A 24,405-nucleotide genomic window follows, 5' to 3' on the forward strand; every position below is an offset into this window, starting at 1 on the left:
CTCCTCACGATTTTTCCTTGAGTGCAAAAAGAAATACAAAGTCTTCATGGCTAGAACTGGTTAATGTCAATTCTGTGATGACAAGATACTTCAAAATCACTGTTTTATGCCCTTTAGATTTTTGGTTTTTTCTCTTTAGCAGTCTCCTCTGTTAGAACATGTTTATGTTAGATACTCTTTTAAACTAGAATTCTAAAAGGATTCACAGAAGGAAAACGGGGAAATTACCTTGACATTCGGTGACGGTTGTAATATCATGTAAATCATTACTAATGGAGAACAATTATGGAGGCTCAGAGATGACTGTAATAGATTTTTTTCACACAAAGAAGGAAGTATGTTGGACCTACCATAGAGCTGTGAAGAAGTAATTACCTATCATCTTTTGTACCTAACAAATGAGATATTTTTAAATATGTTGCACTAGCCTTGACACACTCAAGAACATCGTGTTCTAGGCAGTGGGGTGTTCTGCTTGCATTTACATCTTTTAGAGCAGCTATCTGTACTGCAGCAGTGCTGTGCCTGCCACATATTTTGGATGTGTACGTACATTACCATTTTCATTTTGCACCTTTGTTAGGTAACCCGTTACTGGGCACTCTGCTGCCATCTGGGATCCATGCCATGTTCAGTGACCTCCGCCTCTTATCCAACATGCCAACGTTCATTCCTAAAGTGACTTCTGCTTAGCAATGTGACCTCCTCAGGACTACTACCTCCCTTAGAGGAAAGACATTCTATTTCTACAGTGGTATTTATACCAAGGTCTGAGAAGGTTTAATGAAATTTAGTAATTTGAGGTTCAAAACTCTAGTGAGAGATAATTATCCATAGCTTATGAAGAAGGAGTAGATGCTGTTTGAATGCTCCCTTGCTTCAAAGACATAATGCTGTTTACATCTGGACATTCTATTAATTTTCCTCTGATTTTTCAGTTCTCTGTACTTCCTGTAGTTACGAGTGGCTTTTAGTTAATTCCACTTGTCTCCTGCCTTTGCCTTACAGATTGGGAAAAGTTACTGTAGGGCAGTGTGCATTGACCAGTAGATGGAAAGCTTCAATTGCACCTGCAGTTAGACTCACCATTTATTGCATCCCAGTGAAAAAAGAAAGTGTTACTAGGACATGGGACTTACTCTGCACATCTGTGGACTGGAGCCCAGAACCAGGAGCCACCCCTCCATTGGGCTGCATTAGGAGAATCAAAAAACTCAGGCCCAGCCCTGCACCTTGTTCTGTATGTTGTTAGGTACTTCTTGCATCATGGAAACTCAGAGCTATGTTGTAGGGTCATTTAGTGACCTGAGTAAAAATACATGACCTTTTTCAATTTCAAGATTAATGTACTTTAAAGCAAGTCACATTTGGAGATCATGATATTTTCTGTTTGTTAGTCTGTTGCAATCATCTGGGCACATCACTTACTTGCCTGTTGTGGAGATGATGGGTACTAAAAACCTGAGGTGCCACCCTCTTCTCCACCTTTGTCCTCAAGTGTGGAAGTCTCTTTGAGACTGGAAAATCTCAGGTTAAACTAAATCTTTTAATTGATAGTTAGGGAAAGGATGAGCAATGTTTGATCTGAAAGAGTGTGGACTTGATGGTTTAAAAACATGGGGTTCTCAGAAGGAGGTTTCTGTTTCCAGCATTGGTTTCCTATCTGTGAAATGGATTTTATATTTAACAGCTACATGAGAATGAACTGAGCTTAGATTACACTCATGCCTTGTTTGCATTAACTGGAAGAGGCTGGTGTTCTTCCTGTTGTTTGAACTGGCCAGGATCTATCTGACCATTTGTAGAAGGCTTTGTGAAAGAAAGCAACCCCTAATAATACTAGCTGAACAGGCTGCATATTTTGTAATTTTAATTACTAATCACTTAAAAAAATTTCAGTATCTCTTGAAGATATAACAGGGCCAGGGCTTGTGTGTTTTCTTTCAGTTTGTCTGCAAACGTCTACTTTCCCAGTGAATAGCAGTGTAAGCAGGAGAGTAAGAGGACAGTTTTCCTGATTTCAGCCCTTTTGTCCCACTCTTTCATCTTAGAATTGCACTGTAAAATTAAATTTTGGGAAAGAAGGATGCTGTTGAAATACTTGTAGTGTTTAAATCTGTTTCCCTGCATAAAAAAATGTACACTGAAACCATTCTGACTACCTCATCAGTTCACTCCTGTGGGAGACATCACGTCTTAAAAATCTCTAAAATGTGTTTACATACATGTTCATTTACGTATATACTTATACAAATTTAAATATATATTTATTTTTATCTTCTGCTTTGCTTTCCATTGGAGGATGGTTCAGGGACCTGGCTGCTCAAATGCTATGCCAGTCTGATTTAATTCATGGCCAGCTTTGCCACTTGTTTCGTTGCTAATATAGCCTTTAGAGAAGCCCTGGACTGTTGGCATGCATTAATATTTTGTCCTTAGAATAATTAATGTGTGCAGTTTATCTTGTGGCTTAAAAACAAAGCAAAAAAAAAAAAAAAACCAAACCAAAAACAACCAACCCACAACCAGATCCAAAACAAAACAAGGACGAAGAACTTGGGTTTTACTCCTGGGCAAAATTGTCCTCCATATGTTTCCAGTGGTGATGTTCACTCATTGCTCTGCTGATGCCAAGTGATAATTGGGAAACTGATGTGGCTGAGAGAACCAAATTTGTGCCAGACTTCTTTTATTCCTTTCCAAAGGGGTCAGTTTTCATCATTATTGACACAGAAGTATTTGCAACAGTGAAACACTGGAGGGGTTCGGGGACAGGAACCATCAGATGGTATAGAGGAGAGAGGTCTTGGTTAAGCTGAGTAAAATATGTGTAAGTTCAGTACTGTTCACTCCACCTGCTACCTTGAATTTACTTTGACATCTAGCCTATGATGAGACTAGTGTACTCATCTTTGCTGGTCTTGCTGTTGGATAAATCACATGTATTATATAGTTCAGGATTTTAAGCCATGTATTTTTTAACTGTGGGATTAAAAAAAAATATATATAGGGTGGTCCAAAGCAATTGCATTCTTAAAAATCTCTTATTGCATGGGAAACTTCACAGATCAAAGCTTGGGGCAATGTCTTGCGGTGCATGTTGTCTGAAAGATGCCAAATGCCCAAGTGGAACCTGAGAATGTTTTGTTTTTCAATGTCTTATAAATCACTAGCATGTATCTGCCTGACTGAACAGTTCCAGTTACACAGTATTGATTCGGGGTCATGCAACTGGAATAAGGAAGTAGGAGAAGGAACCTTTCTCACAAGATTGGAGTTATTTCTGTAAAGATGTGGTGAATTTTGGTAGTTGTGCTTGTTTAAAGAAACTGTTGCTCGAAACTTTGTCCCACTGGTGGCAAGTTGCTCTTCAGACACTTCTAGGTGAGAAATATCTGGGAAACAAGGTATGTGCACCCTATGCAGCAAGATTTTGCATGAACCTCAGCAGTTTGAGTGCATGCAAGAGGTGGTGGGAAACTTCTGCAAAATCAAAACAGAAATAAAATCTGAACATTAGAGAGCAACAGGAGCTGAGACTTTGAGCACCACCACCCACCCACCTGCACTTTGTTGAAGGCCTGATGCCTTGCAGAGTCAAAAATAAACATACAATGGCTCAGAGAGCATGAGGTTAAACTGTGGTGTGAAGTGTGTCCCCAGAACTAGCAATTACAGAACTTCAAGTAAGGTCTTGTAGGTGAGAATGTAAGGTTTCAATAACAACTGCATTCTTGTCAGGAATTTGGCAGGCTAATTGTTCAACAGCTCTGAACCAAGGTTAACACTTAAGCAAGATTTCTTGCAGGATTTCTGGCCTATTCCATTTCTGATGCAGCTGGATCAATATTAAAGTGTCAGTTTCCAGGACTATCTGAACCCGGTTGTTGTTTTGCTTCCTCCCAAAGCAAAGATGAAAAGTAAATTGACATTGCTGCCAGAGATAGTCTCAATAGGTTAATCTCAGAAATGACCTCTCTCAAAATCTTCAGCGGAAATGAGATTTGGTGGGATTAAATGTGATGTAGAAAGAATGATTAGTGGAGCCAATGACCTGGAGAATGTGAGTAAACATTGAGAGCAGACCTTTCAGAGAACATGGAGGATATACATGTCCATGAAAGAAAATAGTAAATTCAGCATCTCCCAAAGCAGAGCAGGAACATCCTGTTAAATGTTAAAAGCAAGACATTTTTTCCTTTCCAGAAGCAGGAGCAGCTGCAGCATAAATAATTGCACAGAGCTGCCTGCAAATCTGCCACCCCTCACTCTCAAACAAGCCTAGAGTTATGACAACTTAAAATCCCCAGAATTTCCCCATAGGTGGAAGGGACTTTTGCAAGTCTCCAGTACAGCCTACTCATCCAAGCCAGCTTAGATGTGACCTCAGACCTGATTGCTCAGGGCTTTTCCTAACCAGGTCTTAGGAACCTCCAAGGATGGAGACTACAGAGACTCAGTGGGCCACCTCTTCCTGAATTCAAGAAAATTCAAGAGAAAACTAAAATCTTCTGATTTGTTGGGGGGGAGATGTAAAAGTGTTGAAGACATTGTCTCAGGCTACTTTAGTTAAAAGTAGTCTCTGGCAAGTATAGTGCAATGCTGGTCTCTAAAGAGCAGTTGCTCAAAACCATCTGAAAAGGAGATCACTGAGGTGAGAAGAGGTTAAACATCTTTGTCACCTTCCTAGGCTGGATTTCCACATACTGAGAAAAAAAGAAAAAAGGAAAGGAGCAGATGGGTGGAATGTACAACTGAGCAGTTAAGAAAGGTGGGAGCTGATAGAGCCTTTCTTGATGGAGAAGATTATAAGACCAAAACAGAAATCAGAGGTATAAGAAGATAAGGCCTTATTAAAGGGGCTGGAAAAGTAACTTGGGTGATGATTCCTTCTTATGTCAGAGAAATAAAGGCAGTTTTCATCAATGAAACTCCTACTACAGTTGGTGATATTCAAGAGGTTAATAAAGCATTGGCCAGGTTTATGTTTATTGAGAAGGGTGGGTTTATGATCTGAAGACAAAGAGAATAAAAGGGTAGAGGCTTAGTAAATTATGGTGGAAAAGATCAGCCCATAAATATTATTTCAGTAACTGTTTAAAGGAGGAAAACCTCCTCTTTGTGAAGACAGGCAGATGTATTATTGTGTCATTATAAGGCATGTATTTATAGAGTAGTCTGAAGGAGGTATCTGAGAGCATGAGCAATGCTGCTGTGAACAGTCCCCTGTCCCCCAGATATTGGAGAAAATATTTCCTGACCAGTCTGTTCTGGAGAAAAAGGCAATAGACAGGTTTTAAGTCTAGCCCCTGATCAATTGATATGACTGATAGCTACACAGAGCAGCATACAGAAAAGTTAGCAAACTCAATACAAGGCTTGTTTAATCCATGCTTTTAAGGAATAGAAACTCCTTCCTCCTGGAAAACAATAAAAGTAAAAGCATTAAAGAAGAGACTGCTTGTCATCTATATTGATTTCATTCACGTGAATTGACAAGTTCTCTCTAGTATTGACAGACTAGTAATGTGTTAGATATATATACCCAGAACAGCATGGATTGATTGTAGGAGGACAAATTTCATATAATAGAAAAGTTCTACTGTGAGCTATGCAATTTATAATGTAATATACAGTGTGTAGTAACAGGTAGGTTATCTGGAGGTTTCATGGCAAAGAAAATGCCACGTAGCAACAAGAGGTGATACTTAGAAACACTGCATTTAGAAAAACGTGGCTTTGGAGGTAAGGGGAGACCTTGCCTCTCTGCTGTGTCTAAGGGGTTTTAGGCTTTTGAACTAAGGAAAGAAACGTCTTTAAGCTGGTTAGTTAACATGACAGGAGCCTGCATTGTGTTCAGCTCCAGCAGGAGAGCATCCACCTGCAGCAGTTAGGCAGGAGCTTCCAAACTAAAGGGCTGCTTACAGAGTGGATAGCCTGTGAGAGAGATGATGTAGGGCTGCTTATGCAAACCCACTTTTCCTCTTAAAAGCAATGGAATAGCAAACATATTGTTGGAAGTCTTTGGGTATACAATGAATTATGATAAATCTGGAATGTGAAGTGCTGTTTTGAAAAAAAATTGCACTGGGCAATGGGGAGAACCTCAAATTCATTACGTTGCATGAGAATTCATACTAATGTGGCAGACAAACACAAGGTTTTACTGAAAGTTTATTATACTGTCTATAATAATAAAGTCTTTGAAGAACGGGTAGAGATTAATCTTTCTTGGATGTGGAGAAGAGTGTTCAGTAAAGTGAATATATTTCTACCAACTGTTCTATTTATTACTTCTGCTAAGATTAGAGAATTAAGGTTGTGGAAGAATTTCTTCTTAGAATCTCTCAAGTGTATAAGCCGGTTTTGGTGAGGGAATGTATTTCCCTCCAAGGAGTAGGATATGAAATCTTCTGAAGATATTAGAAGATATCCTATGGTGTAGGAAGAATTTTTCAGTATGTTTATTTTTGCAGTTTGCAATGTTAATATTTATAGAGATGTTCTCATAACACTGTGTGCTCCACTGTTGATTAGATGACAGAGAAATTCATGAGAGCTAAAAACTATTTGATTTCAACAGGAAAAAAAGACTTATCATACAAAATCTTGGAGAAACAAAATCAAGAAAAGAAGTTTGAGCTTTGCAGTGGGGAAAGATGTAGAATAGTTGCCTTTGTTCTCCCCCCACTCCCTCAATCCTTTTCTAAATGTGAAGAAAACGTTTGTACTCTATATCTGCAGTTTCTCTTTATGTTGATGCACATTTTCTGATGATGTTAAGTAGTACTAAAGAGGATGTTGGCAAAGGTGCTTCATTTTCCAATACCTTGTAGTTGTGGGAGAAACTCAAACAGCCTCTACTATTCTGGTTTAGCTACTTGTGCTTTTCATAGAATCATAGAATGATTAAGGTTGGAAGGGACCTCCAAAGATCATTAGATTCCAACCTCCCTGCTATGAGCAAGAACACCTCACACTAGACGAGGCTGCACAAAGCCTCATCCAACCTAGCCTTAAACTCATTTTGTAGAGAATTCCAATATCCTACCTTTTACAGCTGCAAGACAAGGTATTGCTCAAAGCAATACACTCATACCCTGTCAAAACCCAGGATTTGCTAAAACATAGTCCATTTTCTCCATCATATATCTCATCCAATTAGACCACTAAAAAAAGTGGAAGGGCATCCATATCTGAAGCACACACAGTCTGTACCCAGAATGTTCTGAATTTCAATAGGTATTTGTATATAATACAGTGTTTTCCCTTTGTATGTGTTAGTATATTGAGGATGGATACAAGGCTTACTTCTTACCAACAGTTACATATATTGCACTTTAGAAAGCAAGTACTAACCTCAATTGCTTAGTTTCTGTCTCTTTCACTCCACTTTTTTTCTGACTGGTAAAAAAAACTCCTAAGTGAATTTTGAATCTTTTTTTTTTTTTTTTTTAAGTGCATTGATCTGTTCTGAATTGTCCTGGCAGCCTGACATGATTGCCCTAGAGTGCAGGGTGTCAGTGCTGGTTTTCAGGGGACAGGGTTCCACGCCTGCCAAATAGCTCGTCTTTATAATTAGGATAGGACCCTCTTTGCCCCATCCTCCCCAGCAGCTTTTGTTCTTTTGCTGACCCCAGCGGTTCCTGCAGCATCCAAATGCAGATGCAGCTGCTCAGTTTCTGAAAGATGTGGGGACTGTGCTTTCTGCGTCTGCCCCAGGGACCTGGGGGGCGCCAGCTGGGCTGTTACTTCCATGGAAAGCTTAGAGCTACCTGTTTCTTCTTGTTACTTCCAACACAGCCACAGACCAACACACTTAGTTTTCCAGGAGCCTCGGTGATGATATCTGTTACTGAGATAGGAAAGTCAGTTCACAAAGAAGGTCAAGCAATGGGAAGGTGGCTGGGTCACCTCCAGAACCCCATTCCAGATTCTGTAGAGTTGAAATATTTTTCATCTTTTATATAAAAATGGAAAGTCATTTCAGGAAAATGAGATGTCTTTTCAGGTGAAGAAACAGAGCAGGCTGTTCAGTTCCCTTGTGGGGAGTAACCGTGTGTAGCCACTTCCACTGGCTTTTGTGCACCTGAGATCTCTCTGCCCGACAGCCATCTGCGTCCGAGGCTGGTAAGACACCTGGAGATGAGCCAGTAGATCTCAAAGCAACCCCAGGAGTCAACAAAGGGACAGAATGCATCAGTACATGATACCTGAGATCTAGGAAAAACTGTTCTTCCTAGATCTAGGAAAAAAAAAACCCAACAAACCAAAACATTTGCTGAGCTGTATTTCATCAAAACAGAGAGAACAGGAACATCTTGTACTGAAACAACAAACCTGAAGGATGAGCTTAAAGCTGCAGCATACTTCCAAGATGGTACTGGAAGAAGTGATTTATTTTTCTTTTTAACAGTCACTTTGTGCTGCAATGGATCCCGTTGCATTCTGGAGAGATAATTACTCAGCTATTTCGTTTTGAGGAGGAATAAACCAGGCAGCTTACTTTAAGGCAAACTGGAATATACGTCTTTCCTTAGGATTTCAGGCATGCTTCTATTTGCTGGTTAAGTGTTGATACAGGATCTCTGTTTGAATATCCATTAATACAATCCTCATTACTACACTTGTGTGGGAATTAACAGTGTTTTCTCCAGTAATATACATGTGATACTAGAGTCACTGGTCAGTTTTACAACTACAGACAGAATCTTACGACATTCTTCAGTAGTGTGATAGTGATGAGCTGATTCTTACAAATCCTCATGGACTTTCTCTTCAGAGTAAAACCAAATTAAAATTTGACTTTTTAAAAATTTTCAAGTGTTAAGGTGTTTCACAGGGTTGTTGAGACCTAGCCAAATATTTGAGAAGGTTCATGTGAGTTTTCTAGCAAAGAGTTTTTTAATGCTTTTCTGTAATAAATTTAAAATCTAATTTGCAGAACCTTTACGTTAAATACAACTTTTAAGTAGGATCTAATGAGTTAAGATTGGTTTTCATAGAGTTCTGATGATGCTGGTAAGGTGGAGTCTAAGAAAAGCACAACTTGTTTTCTAGATGTCACTTGAAGATATACTCCGTGTTTATCCAAGCTGATCTGTTTTGAAGAAAAGTACAATATTCCTACTGGTTTTTGTGTGTTATGTCTTGCAATTCCCAAAACAGAAAACCAAAAGGAAGAAAAAAAAAAATCTCTGCTTAGTATGAATTGCACAAGAGCACGATGAGTTGAGAAATAGTTTTTATATGCCTTCACACACACATGCCAAAAAAGTCTCTGCCAGAGTTATTCTCTATTGGAATTTACAGGAGTTTGTGAAGAGCAAATACTGAAGCTCTGTCTTGCTCTTTCTCCTTTAAAATACTATTTGAGGAGGAGCCTAAGGAGCTGGATTGCTTAGAAATGGATGTGTTCAATGAATAGCTCTTGGGTTGCTAAGATGTAATTTAAAGGTAAATTTTGAGACAAAACAAATTATTGTTTGTACAGTTTATTGTTCCTTTGGGGTTTGTAAAAACATCTCCAGATTTTTTTTCCTCCACCCAAAAAAGTCTGTTTGTTGTATTAGAAGTTCTACATTGCAGTTTCCTCCTCTTTCTGAAAGACTTCAGCAATTATTTGAATTCCCTAAGAACATGTTAAAACACAGGAGACAACAGCCTCAGCTTCTGTTTTCAGCCCTAGTTGTGGAGAAAGGCAGTGTGGCAGCATACACTGTCAGTGAGATAAGTTGGCATTTCTCACATAAAATAATTTGAAATATTATTAATATTCTTGTTGTCAGTTTGATTTTAATAGTTTTGTATATTAAAAAAAAATGTGAACAAACACGCATGTGTTAATTAACTTCAAATAAGAAGTATTGTAGATAACACAATGAAATGTGTTTACCAGTGACACTTCTTAAATGGTGAACTGGAAGACATTAAATAGGAAGTTCTTAGGGGGTATCCTGGCCTCTGGAAGGGGCATGCTGCTGGCAGGCTCCAAACCACCAGCATTTCCAGGAAGCTGCCAATCTGGCTTCTGTTGTGGCCCAAACCAGGACAGCCCCCTTGGGTGGGGAGGCCACCCAGTAGTGTTCTTGGCACTGACACAGTAGATAAAGCTTTGACAAAGGTCGTGTCAGCAGCAGGCCCAAATTGCAGACCTGACTTCTAGGAGTAGCTGCAGCATAGGGGTTCATCAGTGTAGACTTCTGGGTAAGGCCAGTTACCAAACTAATTAATGGTGTGATTTTCACACTGTTGGTTCATGTTTCGGACTATTTGTGGTGGTTTTGGAAGGTATTAAACACCTACTGCTTACCTTGCTAGTTGCTCTTCCTTTCAGGTATTCAGGTTTTGCAGTTTCTGGAGTAAGGAGGTGACCCATAGCCACCAGAACAAGTCAGGCAGCAACTTGTGCATTTGATGGGCTCAGCAAAGCCCCGGGTGCCACCACATCTGCTGGGGGAGAAGGCCAAACACCAGCTGCTCTCCTGCTGCCTGGCAGCCTGATGGATGCTCTGCCATCTCAGCCCAGAGGAAACACAAATCCAGGTTGTTCTGGGGAAACAGCAGTCTTTGCCAATGGCAAACACTTAATTAGATTTGTTTATCAACGGTTTTGTAATTGCAGAAATATGTAGCTATTGGGTTTTTTTAGCCAGCTCGTGCTCAGCTCTCTTAAGAATCTGTAAAGATAGAGAAGGTAAACTGCTACCTAGTTGTTCTTTAGACAGTACATATTTACTGCACCTGATCCATAACAGAGAACAGGACTCACAGAGTAGGGTAGTATCTGGGTAACACAAGATTGATCCAGAACTTTCTCTTGTGCCACACTTTTCTAAAGTTTTAAATTTTAAATGCATAGTGCATAGCAAAGATGGTCTGAATCAGTGATCTGTTGAAGTGCAAGAAGTAGCATACTTGAATTCTAGCCAGGTTATGGCTCTGGATTTGGTGGTTTTGGTTTTTTTTGTTGTTCAGGTGTTTTTTTAAGATCAAATCAGCTGTGAAAATCACAGTACAAAAAACAGGAAAAGCATTTTCTAGTTCTGTTCCAGTAAAACAGCCAAACTCAGCTTCCACTTTATGCAGCTTTATTCCTGTGTCTAAAATAAAAATGAAAAAGATTCAACTCCAGTTATTATATACATAAGCATTTTTTTTCTCAACTGAAAAGCATCTTATAAGGAAAAGGTTTTTTTATCAAAATAATATTTTCCGATGAAGAAGTATTAACATGATAAAATGTAGGCTAGCTCAGGAAATACTCTTGAATAAGCAAATAATACTGAGGTTACCTCTGCTTATTTTGGACAAGGTTCTCTTACTTTATTGTTCAATAATTCATGGAGTTATGGAGGTATTTGTACATTCCACAGAGAAACTCAACCAAATTTAAAGCCCCTAAGAAACAAGTTTTCCAGCTCCTTGCCATAGATACTGCTTTTGAGTTAAAAACAGAATGTATTGCAGTATATGATGTGCAAACAAAAGCCAGATAATCTCAAACATTTGTTCCCGCAGTCTCATGTGCAGATGAAACTCTCAGTCAGAACAAAGCTTCAGGTGGTGAGTTTCCTTCTGCACCTTCTTGTGCTGCGGAGTCAATACTCGGTGCTTTCTTCTCCTCCTTCCCCCTTTCATTGTGCTCTCCCAGCCATTAAGACTCTTGGGGCAGCCCTATTGGGATGAGTAAGTGGCCAACACTGCTGGGCTTTCTGCTGCAGAGCCGTGCAATCCTCCATCCTCAGGAGAAGCTCTGAGTGGTGGGGGGGCTAAATTACCAGTGGGTCAAAGAGAAGAGAAGGAAGAAGAGGGGTCGCACCCAAGTTAATAATACATATATATGTACACACACACACACGTATGTATAATGCAGAGAGTAGTTGGAAAGGAGGTGAAGATTGTGCTGAAGCCGATGAGGAAGGATCATCCTGTGGTTAACACACAAAATTGAGACTCATTTACTTCATTGTGTCTCACTTAATTGCACTAATGTAACTTAAAGTATTGTGCAAGCACCACGTGGTCCGTAGACAGACGTGTTAGGTACGGGGAGACAGGCTGAATCAGCGGAGACCTAATCTCCTGTTGTGTGAGGTGAATGGCAGCCATGCAGCTCTGGAACAAAAGTTAGGGCCACAGAAGATGATTGGAGGGCTGGACCTCTCCTATGAAGACAGGCCAAGAGAGTTGGGGTTGTACAGTCTGGAGAAGGCTCTGGGGAGACCTTAGAGCACCTTCCAATACCTGAAGGGAGCCTACAGGAAAGCTGGGGAGGGACTTTTACAAGGGCATGGAGTGATAGGATGAGGGGCAATGGCTGGAAGAGGGGAGATTTAGGTTAGACGTTAGGAAGAAATTCTTTGTGTGAGACACTGGCACATGATGCCCAGCTGTGGATGCCCCTCCCGGAAAGTGCTCAAGGCCAGGTTGGATGGGGCTCTGAGCAACCCTTTCTAGTGGGAGGTGTCCCTGCCCATGCAGGGGGGTGGGAATTAGATGATCCTTAACGTGCCTTCAAACACAAACCGTACTATGATTATGTGATTTTATGAAATTAAAAGGGAGCCTGCTTGGCTCATCCACAAGCAAAACTGTCATTCTGTTAAAACTGTTGACAGACTTTAGGTTTTGGCTAGTGTTGAGCATTTCAGAAGTAGGTGATGTGTTGCTGTAATGGCAACTGCTGTCGTACTACTTACCTTTTCAAACACATAACTTCTGTAGTTTCACTGGAGAGGGCTGGTATAGAAATCTCGTAGGCAAAGCTATGGAAATAGAGGTAAATTTTAAGTGTCCTGTTAAGAACTGGCAGCAAATTTTGATTTGATGGCATGAGCAAAAACCCTCTGCATTCATTTTCTTTGAGCATTGTGTAATTTAAATGTTGCAGTACAAAAAGCAGAGCTCATTAGTGTTTGTGTGATGGCAGTGTGGAAACCATGCAGGTCAAGATCCTGTTGAGCCACTGAGTGTCTGAATTAGAGAACTCACTGTCTATGTGTGACAAACAAACCACAGAGGCACAGATAGGAAATTATTTGTTCCATAGCAAACCAGGAAATGAGCTCAGGGCTTATGATTGCCATCCCACGTTCTAATTCCAATTGTCCTCTCTCAGAAATGAAAACATCCATCACAAATTATTGAGCATTTCCCAAAACAAGCTCCATGTGTTCTATTCCACTTAGAAATTATCAGCATTTTTATATTAATATTTATGTCATTATATCAATTGATATTTACATAAATATAATCTATCAAATTATAATAATTGGCTACGTTAGGTTCACACAGATTGTAGTAACAAGCAGTTTCAGGCATAATGGTACTTGAACACAAAATGAGAATGGTGCCTTGTGGCTCAGCTAACTCATCAGTGCAACCTATAAAATGAATATACTCGTAAACAGTGCTTCTCGAGGAACTTGTAGAATAAAATATTCCATTAACAATGCATATTTTAAAAATAATTTCATATTATAAGTAGGTGTGAAACTAGAGTGCAGAACAGCAAAGCAAACTCGGTTGAATAAATGCTCAACAGTTACCTCAGCTTTCTGCAGAAAAATAGTCCATTCTTCAACTGCAAAGCATTCACTGGCACATTCAAGGCATCTGGTTGGGTTCTCACAGCATTTAAAGCACTGATAATGCTTAAACCAGAAATCCGTGGAGAGCAGCTATATCTAAAACATGATCATAGGTCAGAAAATAAAATTTGTAGTTGTAATAACTTGGGTTCTGGGTGTAACTATGAGTGACAAAAATAATATCTTTTGGGCAGTGGCAATAGAAGCAGCTTGACCTAATGCACGACGCATAGAATTTGAACTCTCTACCTCTTTTGGAATTGGTCTGGGACAAAACACAGATCCTTTGTGCTTTTTCTTTTATATAAAATGAAAGTCATATTACACTACTTAAACTATTTTAGAAATTTGCATATATAGAATAGGAAACATACTAGTCTTAGAAGTTTGTTATTAAATACATGTTTATTTTAGTATTTGGGAGTCTAGCAGAAGACTAGCATCCAAAATGTACAATTTAAATAACTAATAATTTTGTTTTCTTTATGCTGTAACTTATTTGGGAGGGGGATGGGTGTAGCATGACAGTAAGATACTATCTTCAAAGTTGCCGTGGTAATGCAACATACTACCTGTTGCTAAGAGCATGCTGTAGCTGTTGTTATTACTTTTATTACAGCTCTTAATGTTTCAGGATCTATCCTTTAGTTTTTAAGCTGTTGCTTTAGATTCAATTTTGTGAGTGACAAAATCAGCAAGTTTTGCCACTTCCCAGCAGGGCTTTAAAGCAATAGCAATGATAGCAAAGTAAGAACAGATTCTGCTAACATAGCTCTCATCCTCTAATACAGAGTAATTTACAAGCTATCTAACAATTTAGGAAGACAAGAACTATCAGGATAGTTCAGTGGCCTATCTGTATTAATATCCTTGTTCCCTGGAAAGTCAGGTTGGCAGTTGGAGACAGAAGAGACTAAAGCCCCAACAGCAGTGCAATATAAGAACTTCAGAATGTACATCACAGATTCTTAGCACTAGAACTGATAACATTCAGTTTACTAAGAGGATCCTGTCCGCTCCAATCTGGAGCCCTGATCCAGCAGAGCGCCTTGGGGCCCCTTGTGTTGCTCTGGAGCTGCTGAGCAGCAACGGTGTGATCAGCCTCAGGGCAGCAAAAGTGCTGCCATTCAGCACCACAGCAGCACTGAGGCTCTCGATATGCCATCAGGCATGTCCTGGTGCTTCTGAGTACTACAAGCTGCAGGCAAGAATGGGAATTATAAGCAGATTGCTAAAAAAGAAGCAGAATCACATTTCCTTCTAGCTGCTTGTTCTTCTCCAAGGTTTTAATTTCCATCTTCTACTAGTGAGTTCAGCCTCCTAGATAGTAGATGGCGAGCTTGTTACAATATAGCTCAAGCAAAATATTTACCAATCTCAAGATGATTGTCTAGGCTGATGCTTTCATTTATGGAGGTTGTTGTAGATGACTTCTGTCTTCTGCACTTCTTACTATGCTCTATTGATAAAAATCTTTATGCTTTCTCATTGCATTCTTCTTTCCAAGACCTGTCTCCTGCTTTTCATTCAATAATTCTATTCTTTGCTGCTAGATGCCAGTGTTTGTCTATATTTTCTTCTCTAGATGAAAGCCATTGGCTGAATTTTTCCAAATTCACGCCTGCAAAAGCTGTGTCTGAATGTCTCGTGTCTCCCAAATGAAAAGTTTGTGAGTCAGTACATGTAATTTGCCCGTGTTCTTCTGCTCCCGTTCTTCATGTCCTGTGGTTTACCACTTTATGTAAGCTTTTATATAAACTTTTGTATTCTTGTCTGGAAAATACTGATAATTAAGTAGCACACAGTAGTATCGAGAAGCTAGTTATCTCTTTTTTATAGAGAACAGTAGTGCAATTACTATTGCATAACAAATGCTGATTTGTGTTTAACTGAGCTGTGGAGTGACGCTGTACAAGCCTCCATAGTACGTGTTCTGAGGGTGTGCCCACAGTGGTGTGAACTGCAGGTGTATGTGCCTCTGTTATATTTATTACAAAGTAAATAGTAACAGTCACAGGGATAATCACAGTGAAAAGCATACTTACAGATAAGAGCTTTGGTGTGGTCTCAGCTGTCTGAATATGATTCTCTCAGAAGCAAGGTCTCAGATTCTTCCCAGGACATGCTGTGCCCATAACCGTGGCACCTAATTTAGGAGCAGAGGTGTCTTAGACTCAACGTGCAAAGTCAAACATGTGCAGCCCTGAAAGGCAGTTGAGCCTCTCTGAGCGTTAGTCATGGGGTGGAGGCACCTACTCCTCTCTGCTGCATGTACACAAGTACATGAATACATCTGACCTTAAGGCAATAATTCATCGCCCATTATCAAACTCAAACAATTGAAAGCACTTCTACTGCAATATAATGTATTGACATTTTGGAAAGTCAGTGCTGCCTTCTTTAACACATAAGGATTGTCTGCCCTAATCAACTCTTACAGTTTTTTCAGTTGGATGTAGCTTCTTAGTTTTGCAGGTTCTGCGTTCGCTCGTGCAAGATCAAACAGGTCTGTGAAGAGGGTAATGTGGGTACTACTTCAGTATCTAGATTTCTGATGATTGCTGTTTCCTGGCTCTCTATGACAGTTTTCCCATCCTCTTGGATTTCAGTTGTCTGCAAAGTGCTTTTTCTGAAGTCTGCAAGTTGCAAGAATATTGCCTCCAGATAGTTCAGTTAAAAAGCCTTTTCTCCAGAGTTACTTATGTGATCTGATATGGTTTCAGGCAAAGTTTCAGGATTGTCTGTACAGAATATTCATTTACTTGTATTCCAGATGTTCCTTTGTCAGAATGAACCAGCCGTTAAAGGCATGTCTGTGGTTCTTACGGTCTTCCTCCGGCTGCATATCCATATAGGCTACACAGGAGTGCAAAAGGGAACTTTTCAGGAGACCTTTAGCATTGAGGAGGGTTTTATGAACAGACTGTCAGCTTCTGTTTCTTGCATTTTACTGATTGGCACAAGCAGTGGTAATAATATTGTTTAAGAGAATGAGGTATAGCGGTTGTATGGATTTTGGTCAGTAAAGGAGGGTAGAAATTACGAGAGAGGGGGTGGTACAAGCAGGCAATGCCACTAGTTGACATTGAGCATGAGATCCAGCATTCATCCCAAAACAGTTTTGTAAGAAAACAGACAATGGTCAAAATGTTTCATCTGCATCACTGGTCTGGAGGTGAAATTCTGAATAGCTGAAATTCAGGTAACTGGTAGAAAGCAAAAACAAACTTATTCACAGGGCAGGACCACTGCAGGTGAAATTTAAGAGATTTTCTCTGTAAAATAAAATAATAATAATAAAAAACCTTAAGAACCCCTCTACAAATGGTTTCTACACTATCATTTTGTCCCCTTTTTGTAAAAAGGCTATTCCAACAGGTATCTCCTTGCAAAGCATTCTGAAATGAAACTTCAGAACGCACTGGATGAAATCACTACTTAGGAGCTCATTATGACTGTTACCAGAAGTAGTAGAACCGTGCATTGCACAGCACAGAAAACCCCATGTTTTGGAATATTTAAATGTTCAAAAGTTCAGTGCTTACAAATGGGTGAAGTGAGGTGGCTCTGACAGTTTCTCCTGCTGGAAAAACTTGAATTTCAATCTCGTCATGTCTGCTCAGAGAAAATATTCTTGTTCACAGAAAATCATATGCACATGACAAAATCCGCATAAAAATGCTTTCTTCAGACAAGATTTTACAATAGTAATCTTTATAACACTAAGATAACAAAATTAAAATAATTCAAACAAGAACAAACATTAGATTTCTTGGGGTTGTTTAGCCCCAGACTCAGAGGGGACCTTATCACTCTCTTCAACTGCCTGAAGGGAGGCTGTTATCAGGTGTGAGCTGGGCTCTTTTTCCAGGCAGTGAGCAACAAGACAAGAGGGCAGGGCCTCAAGCTGCTCCAGGGGAGGTTTATGTTGAATATTAGGAAGTACTTCCTCACAGAGAAGGTGATTAGGCATTGGAATGGACTTCCCAGGGAAGTGGTGCAGGCACCGTCCCTGAATGTGTTCAAGGAAAGACTGGATGTGGCACTTAGTGCCATGGCCTAGCCAATTCCAGCCCTGGTAATTCTGTGATTCTTCAAAAATAATTCCAGTAGTTCTGCTACTTGTTTTTAAAGTAGCTTTTAATCTCAGTTTGCTACTTTTACACAGCAATACTTCCCTCTTTTAGAAAGTTTTTCCTCCGAAACCCGAATTATGAGTAAGCCATCAACAACTCATCTTCCTGCATCTCAGATATTCCAAGTTTTTTCATAACTGAAATAGAGAAGGAGACAGGGGCTCCATGGGCTCCATAAAGGGCTTTATTACTGCCACTCAGTTTTCCATGGAAAGTGCTGTATGTGTCCTAAAGCAGTCAGCTGAAGAAATATTTGGAAGAAAACTGTAGAAAAGCTTAACTAGAATAAATACTTGTAACCTCTTGTGAATTTGCTGTGGTATTCCTGACTTACCACATGGAGCTGTGTACTAAACAAAATCAAGAATTTGGTGGCTGGTCCTAACTTCTGCTGCATAAAGCTGCTCTGTTGTTTTGTCACAGCTATGGCCCTGTTTTCTCTCCTGATTTGTTGTGCTTGCTCAGTGAAATTGAATCCCACGTCCTTTCAGGGGAATCTTTGAGTTCTTTTCCTCAGTGCAGATGGCTCTTTCCTCCAGACATGTCAGGCAGCTGAGAGCTGCCTCATGTTTTCCTTAACCCTTCTGCCCATTTTGAAGCCCTGTTGACACTGCAGCCTCAGCACTACCATGGGTCTTGTCCCATGCCTTATTTTCCTGTGAGTATAAGCTGTCGTGCGTGTCAGTCATATGTGCTGCACAGGCTTCTGTTACCTAATGTAGGTTTCTTTGCTTGGTTTGGTTTCTTGACTGTTCTTACAAGGGCAAAGCAAATGTAAAGAGCCTGGTGGCCCCTGGGAGATGTTCCTGCTGGAGCTCTCATGGCCTGTTGGCTCCAGCAAGGGTGCAGCCCTTTGTGTTTGTGACTGCAAATGTTCCAGCTTTGCATCTTCAGCCCAAAGCAGCCAAGGAGAACCTCTACGCTTGCCATTTCCCTTCACCCTGTTTGTTTCACTTGGGAACACAATGAGCTGTCAAAATTTCCTGCCCAGTTTCCACAGAATCCTTCCTTTCGCTCCAAAAAAGATTATTCATCTAAAACTGCTAATTGCATAAATTGTCAGAACAATTGCTTAGCTTGATTTTAAGGTGGAGAACAAAGAGATATAAAAGTCTGGTGGACTGATGAAAGTTGCCCTCAAAGTCCTCTGTCAAAGCAAAGAAGAGAGTCTGGTGTGTTGCCATGAATGGCCTCGCCAATCAGAAATTAAAAATCATGTGGGATGCTGTGCATCTGCTCCAATTCCTATACTTAGTATCTCTATTGAGGGTACTTAGAGGTAATTAAAAGTCGTAGGGAAGAATACAAATGTTTTCCAAATAAGTGAGCCAAGAAAAAACAGAGGAAAGCAGGTGTGGTTGATTTAGCCCACCACCCCTTCCCAACTAATCTTTCTCTAATGATGTAGAAAGAGACTAGGAGGCACCTGGCGAAGTATTCTGAAATAACAGATTCATGAGGTAGAGCTACTTGATAACATCATCTACCCATCAGAAACTTGCCTTCCCTGAGGGTAATGTTAATAACCCTCAAATACAAGGATTTTAGTGGCTTCTACTAAGTCAGCAGAGTTGCAGATTGATTCTGCATATAGATTGCTGTAGTGCTAGAGATACCCCAGGCTTTTATTATCAGTAAAAACTGTAAAATCACACAAGTAGCCAATCAAAATAATCAGTAATTTTCCATGACTTCAGGTCTTTGGCTTTACTGGTTCGTTTAAACTCGTTCAGGTTTCCTTAATTTGAAGAATGTAGAGCTGGTAGCAAGTTTGATGATCATCAAGCATAGTCATTACCTGTTTCAGGTCTTTCACTGTGTATAAAGCACGTGCCATCAGCTGCTTCAATTGTTTCCATCTGCTCCTTCAGAATTATATTCTTCTGATCACCTAAATGGCTCTTTCCTTACTCTGCTACTTATCGGTGGTGAACATTGCTCCCAGAGGATTTTAGTGCCCTGATCATCTTCCTAGAGATCCCTCTCTCATCTTTTTCCAGGAGGAATTCAGCTTTCTCAGAAACAGTATTTCAGATGAACTTTTACCAAGTGCTTTGGCTGATGGCATCAGTACCTCCCTTGCTTTCCCTCTCTTTACTGGAATTACCTTGCCTGAATAGTCTACATATGTGTCTGAGTTAGCTAGTCTTAAGTTCGGTAGGAGGCATCCTCCATGAGAGGAAATTGGACTACCAGTAAAATGAAAGTGGAAACTGCAGGTAGCTGGGCCATAGAGCAGTTGGGGCAGAGCAGGTAACAGTAGCAGTGAACAGTATTTAAAACTGCTATAGCAGTATATACCTGATAACTCCCAGCTCTGTGTTATCATCAAGTCTCATTACTTCTCTCCTAGTTCTGTGTCGAGATCATCAATAAAAAAATTTAAAGCCATTCCCAACTGTAATTGTTCTCAAGCAAAGTCTCCTTCCAATGCACCTTGTTATGTTCTTACTTCTAGTCTTTTCCAACTTCAATTTTTGTTCTAACCTCGTGTCTTCTCTTACATGTTTAATAAAGTCCACATGGTTGAAGCTACAGTGTTGAATTTTTCCTCTTGTCTAACAATTAGCTATTTTATTTGAGGTAATTAAGCATCAAATTTTATCTTTTATGGTCTACTTTTGGTAAGCCCACATTGTGTTTTTTCAAGTGTTCCATCTGTCTACCTTCCTTTGATGTTCTTTTCCTCAAAATGTAGGGTCATGCTATTGAGATCAGAGTTAGGCAATTTTTTTATATACATAACTGTGTATGAGATCGTTATTCTGTAGTACTATGGTAACTCTTATGATCTGATACATAAATTATTTCCTGTCCAGAAAGAAAATCAGTCATTCTGGGTTTACAGTATCATATATCTTGGGGTTTTTTTTTCAGATTTTTTGAGCTTGAATGTGTCTCTTTTTTTCCAAAGTGTCTGTTGGTTCAGTCACAAGTGACATATTTATCAGTGTGTTAATGCAGGGGATTATTTGCAGTTTCCCGTTACTCACTGGTGCATACAGCAAAACAAAAGCCTCAATCAAGCCATTCTCTGAATTTACACCCATTCTTCATTTGCTGATGGTTGTGTTAGTGACAGGCTCAAGCCTGCCTGGGTGTTTTAGGGTTTGTATAATGTGTACCATATGCTTGCCATTCTTATTCTTCCTGCACGAACCAGCCGATCTGACGGGTCTCCCTGTGGCAGAGAGCAGTGCTTTTTAAGTCAGGGTGCTGCTTTATGAGCTCTGACTGATGGATGCTGAAGAATCTTGCTGGGGTCGTTTATAAGCTCTCCAGCTATTTGCTCCACCCTTCTGCCCTTCAACAGAAGGACGGCAGGGGAGTAGGTTGATAACACCTCCATTGGCACAAGCGGCACATGGTTTTAAACTGCTGCTGAAGGTAGAGCCAGGCTGTCACCGTAGCTTTGAAGTGCAACAGCTGAAGAGCAGCCAGGGGTTTGCACCTCCTGCCCCTGCTATCTGGAGTGGTAACAGCTGGAGTTGGTTTGGGTTGGTTCCTTAGAGCCAGTGGTTGGCAAGCAGGGGCTGAGTACAGGGAACATGTGGTCTGACTCTGGAAATAAAAAAAGCAAAGAAAAAGTAAGAATGAGAGAAAATAGATTTAGTTTTATAATCAAAAGTGACTTTGTTTGACATAGTCTCAATTCAAGTGCACGGTCCCATGTCTTTGTACCTCTAAGGACCCCTAGAGGGCATGTTAAGTTTTTCTCCACCTTGAATATTTAGCTTAATAGTCAGCTTGACTTTCTTCCCCTAAACATAATTGTAAGCACATTTTAAGTGTACGTCATATAGGAAAAAATAGCAGCATCTAACTAGGTCCTTCTTTTATGGTGCTTGTTTTTAAACGCAAGCACTAGAGGCTAGCACTAGCAGCCAAATTCTTAAATTATTTTTGTTTAGATTAGTCAGCTGCTATATTCGTATCCCAGAGGAAGCACAGTTGAAACTAGCTAATCATTCATAATTTTATGGCAAACTTTGGGAGGCCTACAGTGGGATCTCTCAGAGGAGGTGCAGTGGGTGTGCTCTCAGCACTATGGCCTGAGCTCTGGCAGAGGACAAACTGGTATTGTGAAGAACTGGAGTATTCTGACCTGAACCTCTAAAATCTCCAAATTTTTACTTATTTAAGGTTTTGTTGGGTTATTTTATGTTTTGGTCTTATATTTGCCTCTAAAGAAAATATGAAATTACAGTCCAAGATATTTAGAGCTATGGGAATTAAAAAATTACATCTGCCTCCCACTGCCTCCAATCTACTTAATGTGAGTTTTTTGTAACGTTTATTCATCCTGAGTAGCATTTTTCTTCTTAAATGAGTTTTGCCTATTTCATCAATATGACATGGTAAGTTACGTGCTAATCAATGTGAATTACACAGCAATACTAATTCGTAGTATTGTCTTGTCACTTTATGATATCTGAATTTACAGTCTAAAGCTCTGGATTAATGCTTATCTGAGAACATCAGATTTTGCTTACATAAAGCAGCTTCAGTGTTTGAGGAGAAGGCTGACATTTTCCAGAATGCTCAAAGAGCAGTAAGTAAAGCAAAAAACAAACTTAAAAAAAACCCACACAAACAAACAAACAAACAAAAACCTCGATGTTTTGTTTGTGTCTTTTTTCATCAACTCATGATTTTGAGTCCAGACCCAAAGCTTTGAAGGTCACTTGGACTGTGAGCCTAGTCCAAGCTTGAGACATTTGTGTGTGATGCCATGACAGTCAGAATCCAGATGGTCTTGTCTGGACTTCTACACTACTGAAGCAGAGAAAGCCAAGCAGTGGGCAAAAAGCTGTTCAATAGAATAAACACGGGGGGTTGTGCCTTTGTTCTGCTACGAGGATCAGCTGTTCCACTTCACCCCGTTACCCAGGGATGCCATGGGAGATGATGGTTTGGACCTTAGTTTTCCTGCTGGAGGAGTGTAATGTCACCACTTGGAACAGAAAATAGATCTGGATGTAAACTGCAGGGAAAGGCAGCTGCCCCTTCTAACGTCTCTGGGGATTTTGTGTTTTGCAGGAGATGCACGGGTGAGAAGTCAGACAGGGGTTCTCTCCGAGCGCCGCGGCTCCTACCCGTTTATAGACTTTCGTCTTCTTAACAGTAAGTGCAACCCTTCCTTCAGATCTGTGTTAAGAAAAACAAACCTGTCTCGAAAGTATACAGACCAAAGTATCTGGTTTCACATGTATCTATAGTTCAGCTGTCTTCATACAGTCAGCATTTAGAATTCTGTTATTTCCACCCAGTGTTTGAGTGTGGAATGTTTTGTTTGCATGAGTACTGTCCGTAATGCTGCGTCTGTCCAGTAAATACAGCATTGCCATGGAGTGTGCTGGGGAGGAAGAGGGTGCTTCAGAATTAAAAAAGATAAACCTCTGTGTCCTTTAGCCTCTTAGCCAACAGTTGGAAGAGATTTATGTGAGTCTGTTATCTGGTCATATAGAATTGGCACAGAAGGGGAGCATGTGACAGTACTGACCAGTGGTTTACAATCACATTAATTTTTCCAACAATTAGAACCCAGTCCAAAGCCCCATGGAGTCTTCTCATTGACGTCAATGGATTTTGGGTCAGGCCAGCGGTGAACATCTGTTAAAAATAATGTTAACCTCATTTTGATTGAAGTTATTTTGCCACTGTTGTAAATGAAGGAGGGTAAATTTAAAAGAAAATAAAAGTTAAGATCCTGGGGTTTTTTTCACCCGGTGGATTCTCTGTTGATGCAGACCCATTACCCAGTGTGTAAAAAAAATTTTTTTAAAACCTGTGTTGAGACACAAGCAGCTCTCCATATGTCCTTCTGTACTGCACAGGCCAGTGCATCTAACCTTTGAAACAAAAGTTAGTCACTGTCTTCAAAACAGGCTGAACCTCCGACAGTTTGTTCAGTGATTACACTTCTGAGCTTCTAGCCATTATGCTTTGCATTTAAAAGCTATTACCAAACCAGAACTTTATTTTCCTTTTTGCAACTGCTTTGCCGAGGGCCTGGGGAAGGGAGGGAGGTGGCAGGGAAGGGGGGAAGAAGCCCAGCTGCAAAGGGTGAGGTCTGGCTGGGAGTGGGGAGAGCAGAGGGGCTGATAGGATGGAGGGAGGACTTGTGCTGTGATGGGCTGCACTCGCCCAAGCTGGTAGAGTTCCTGCTGCCTGGCAAAGGGCTTGCTCTCAGTCTCCCTGACGGATGTATTTACTCGGTTCTAAGTCCATCAGAGTGCTTGCTGAGGCTGAGGTAGAAAAACATCAGGGGTAAGATGGGTCCAGCAGTTTTCCTAGGATAACAATCATGTACTGGTTGGGCAGAGCTCTGAGGATAATTTAGTCCTAGCTTGCCAATGAAAAATGTGAAGAAAAAACTATTTTAGGCTAGCTTGAAATATTACTGTTGATGCCTTTATAAAGACAGAACAGAAAATAAAATACTTCATTCATGAAGTAGATGTGAATATATATTCACATTCAAATGTGTTTAAATTAATTGTTTCCTTTTTATTCTGAATACATAGATTTTAAAGTTCTCATAATATGTTCTTTCCTCTCCCTGGTAAAGAAAAGAAAAACTTTTCACTCCGTTTTCTGGCAATCAAGCTTTCACTTTTATCCCCTGTAGATGAATCCTGCTGTCCTTCACATCCTGCCAGCTTCTGGGAAGAGCG

At 40.2% G+C, this 24,405-nt stretch overlaps 1 protein-coding gene across 1 annotated transcript in view; it reads left to right on the forward strand.

Annotated features, from left to right (window-relative positions):
- Nucleotides 1–24,405, forward strand: part of PDE7B (phosphodiesterase 7B) — a 134,710-nt gene that overhangs the window by 79,776 nt on the left and 30,529 nt on the right. The window contains exon 3 of the mRNA XM_009999230.1: nucleotides 22,769–22,852. Within this exon, the coding sequence (XP_009997532.1) occupies nucleotides 22,769–22,852 (84 nt within the window). The remainder of the gene's footprint in view (nucleotides 1–22,768; nucleotides 22,853–24,405) is intronic.

This window comes from Chaetura pelagica, unplaced genomic scaffold (assembly GCF_000747805.2).
Source record: "Chaetura pelagica isolate M959 unplaced genomic scaffold, ChaPel_1.0 scaffold90, whole genome shotgun sequence".
NCBI lineage: Eukaryota > Metazoa > Chordata > Aves > Apodiformes > Apodidae > Chaetura > Chaetura pelagica.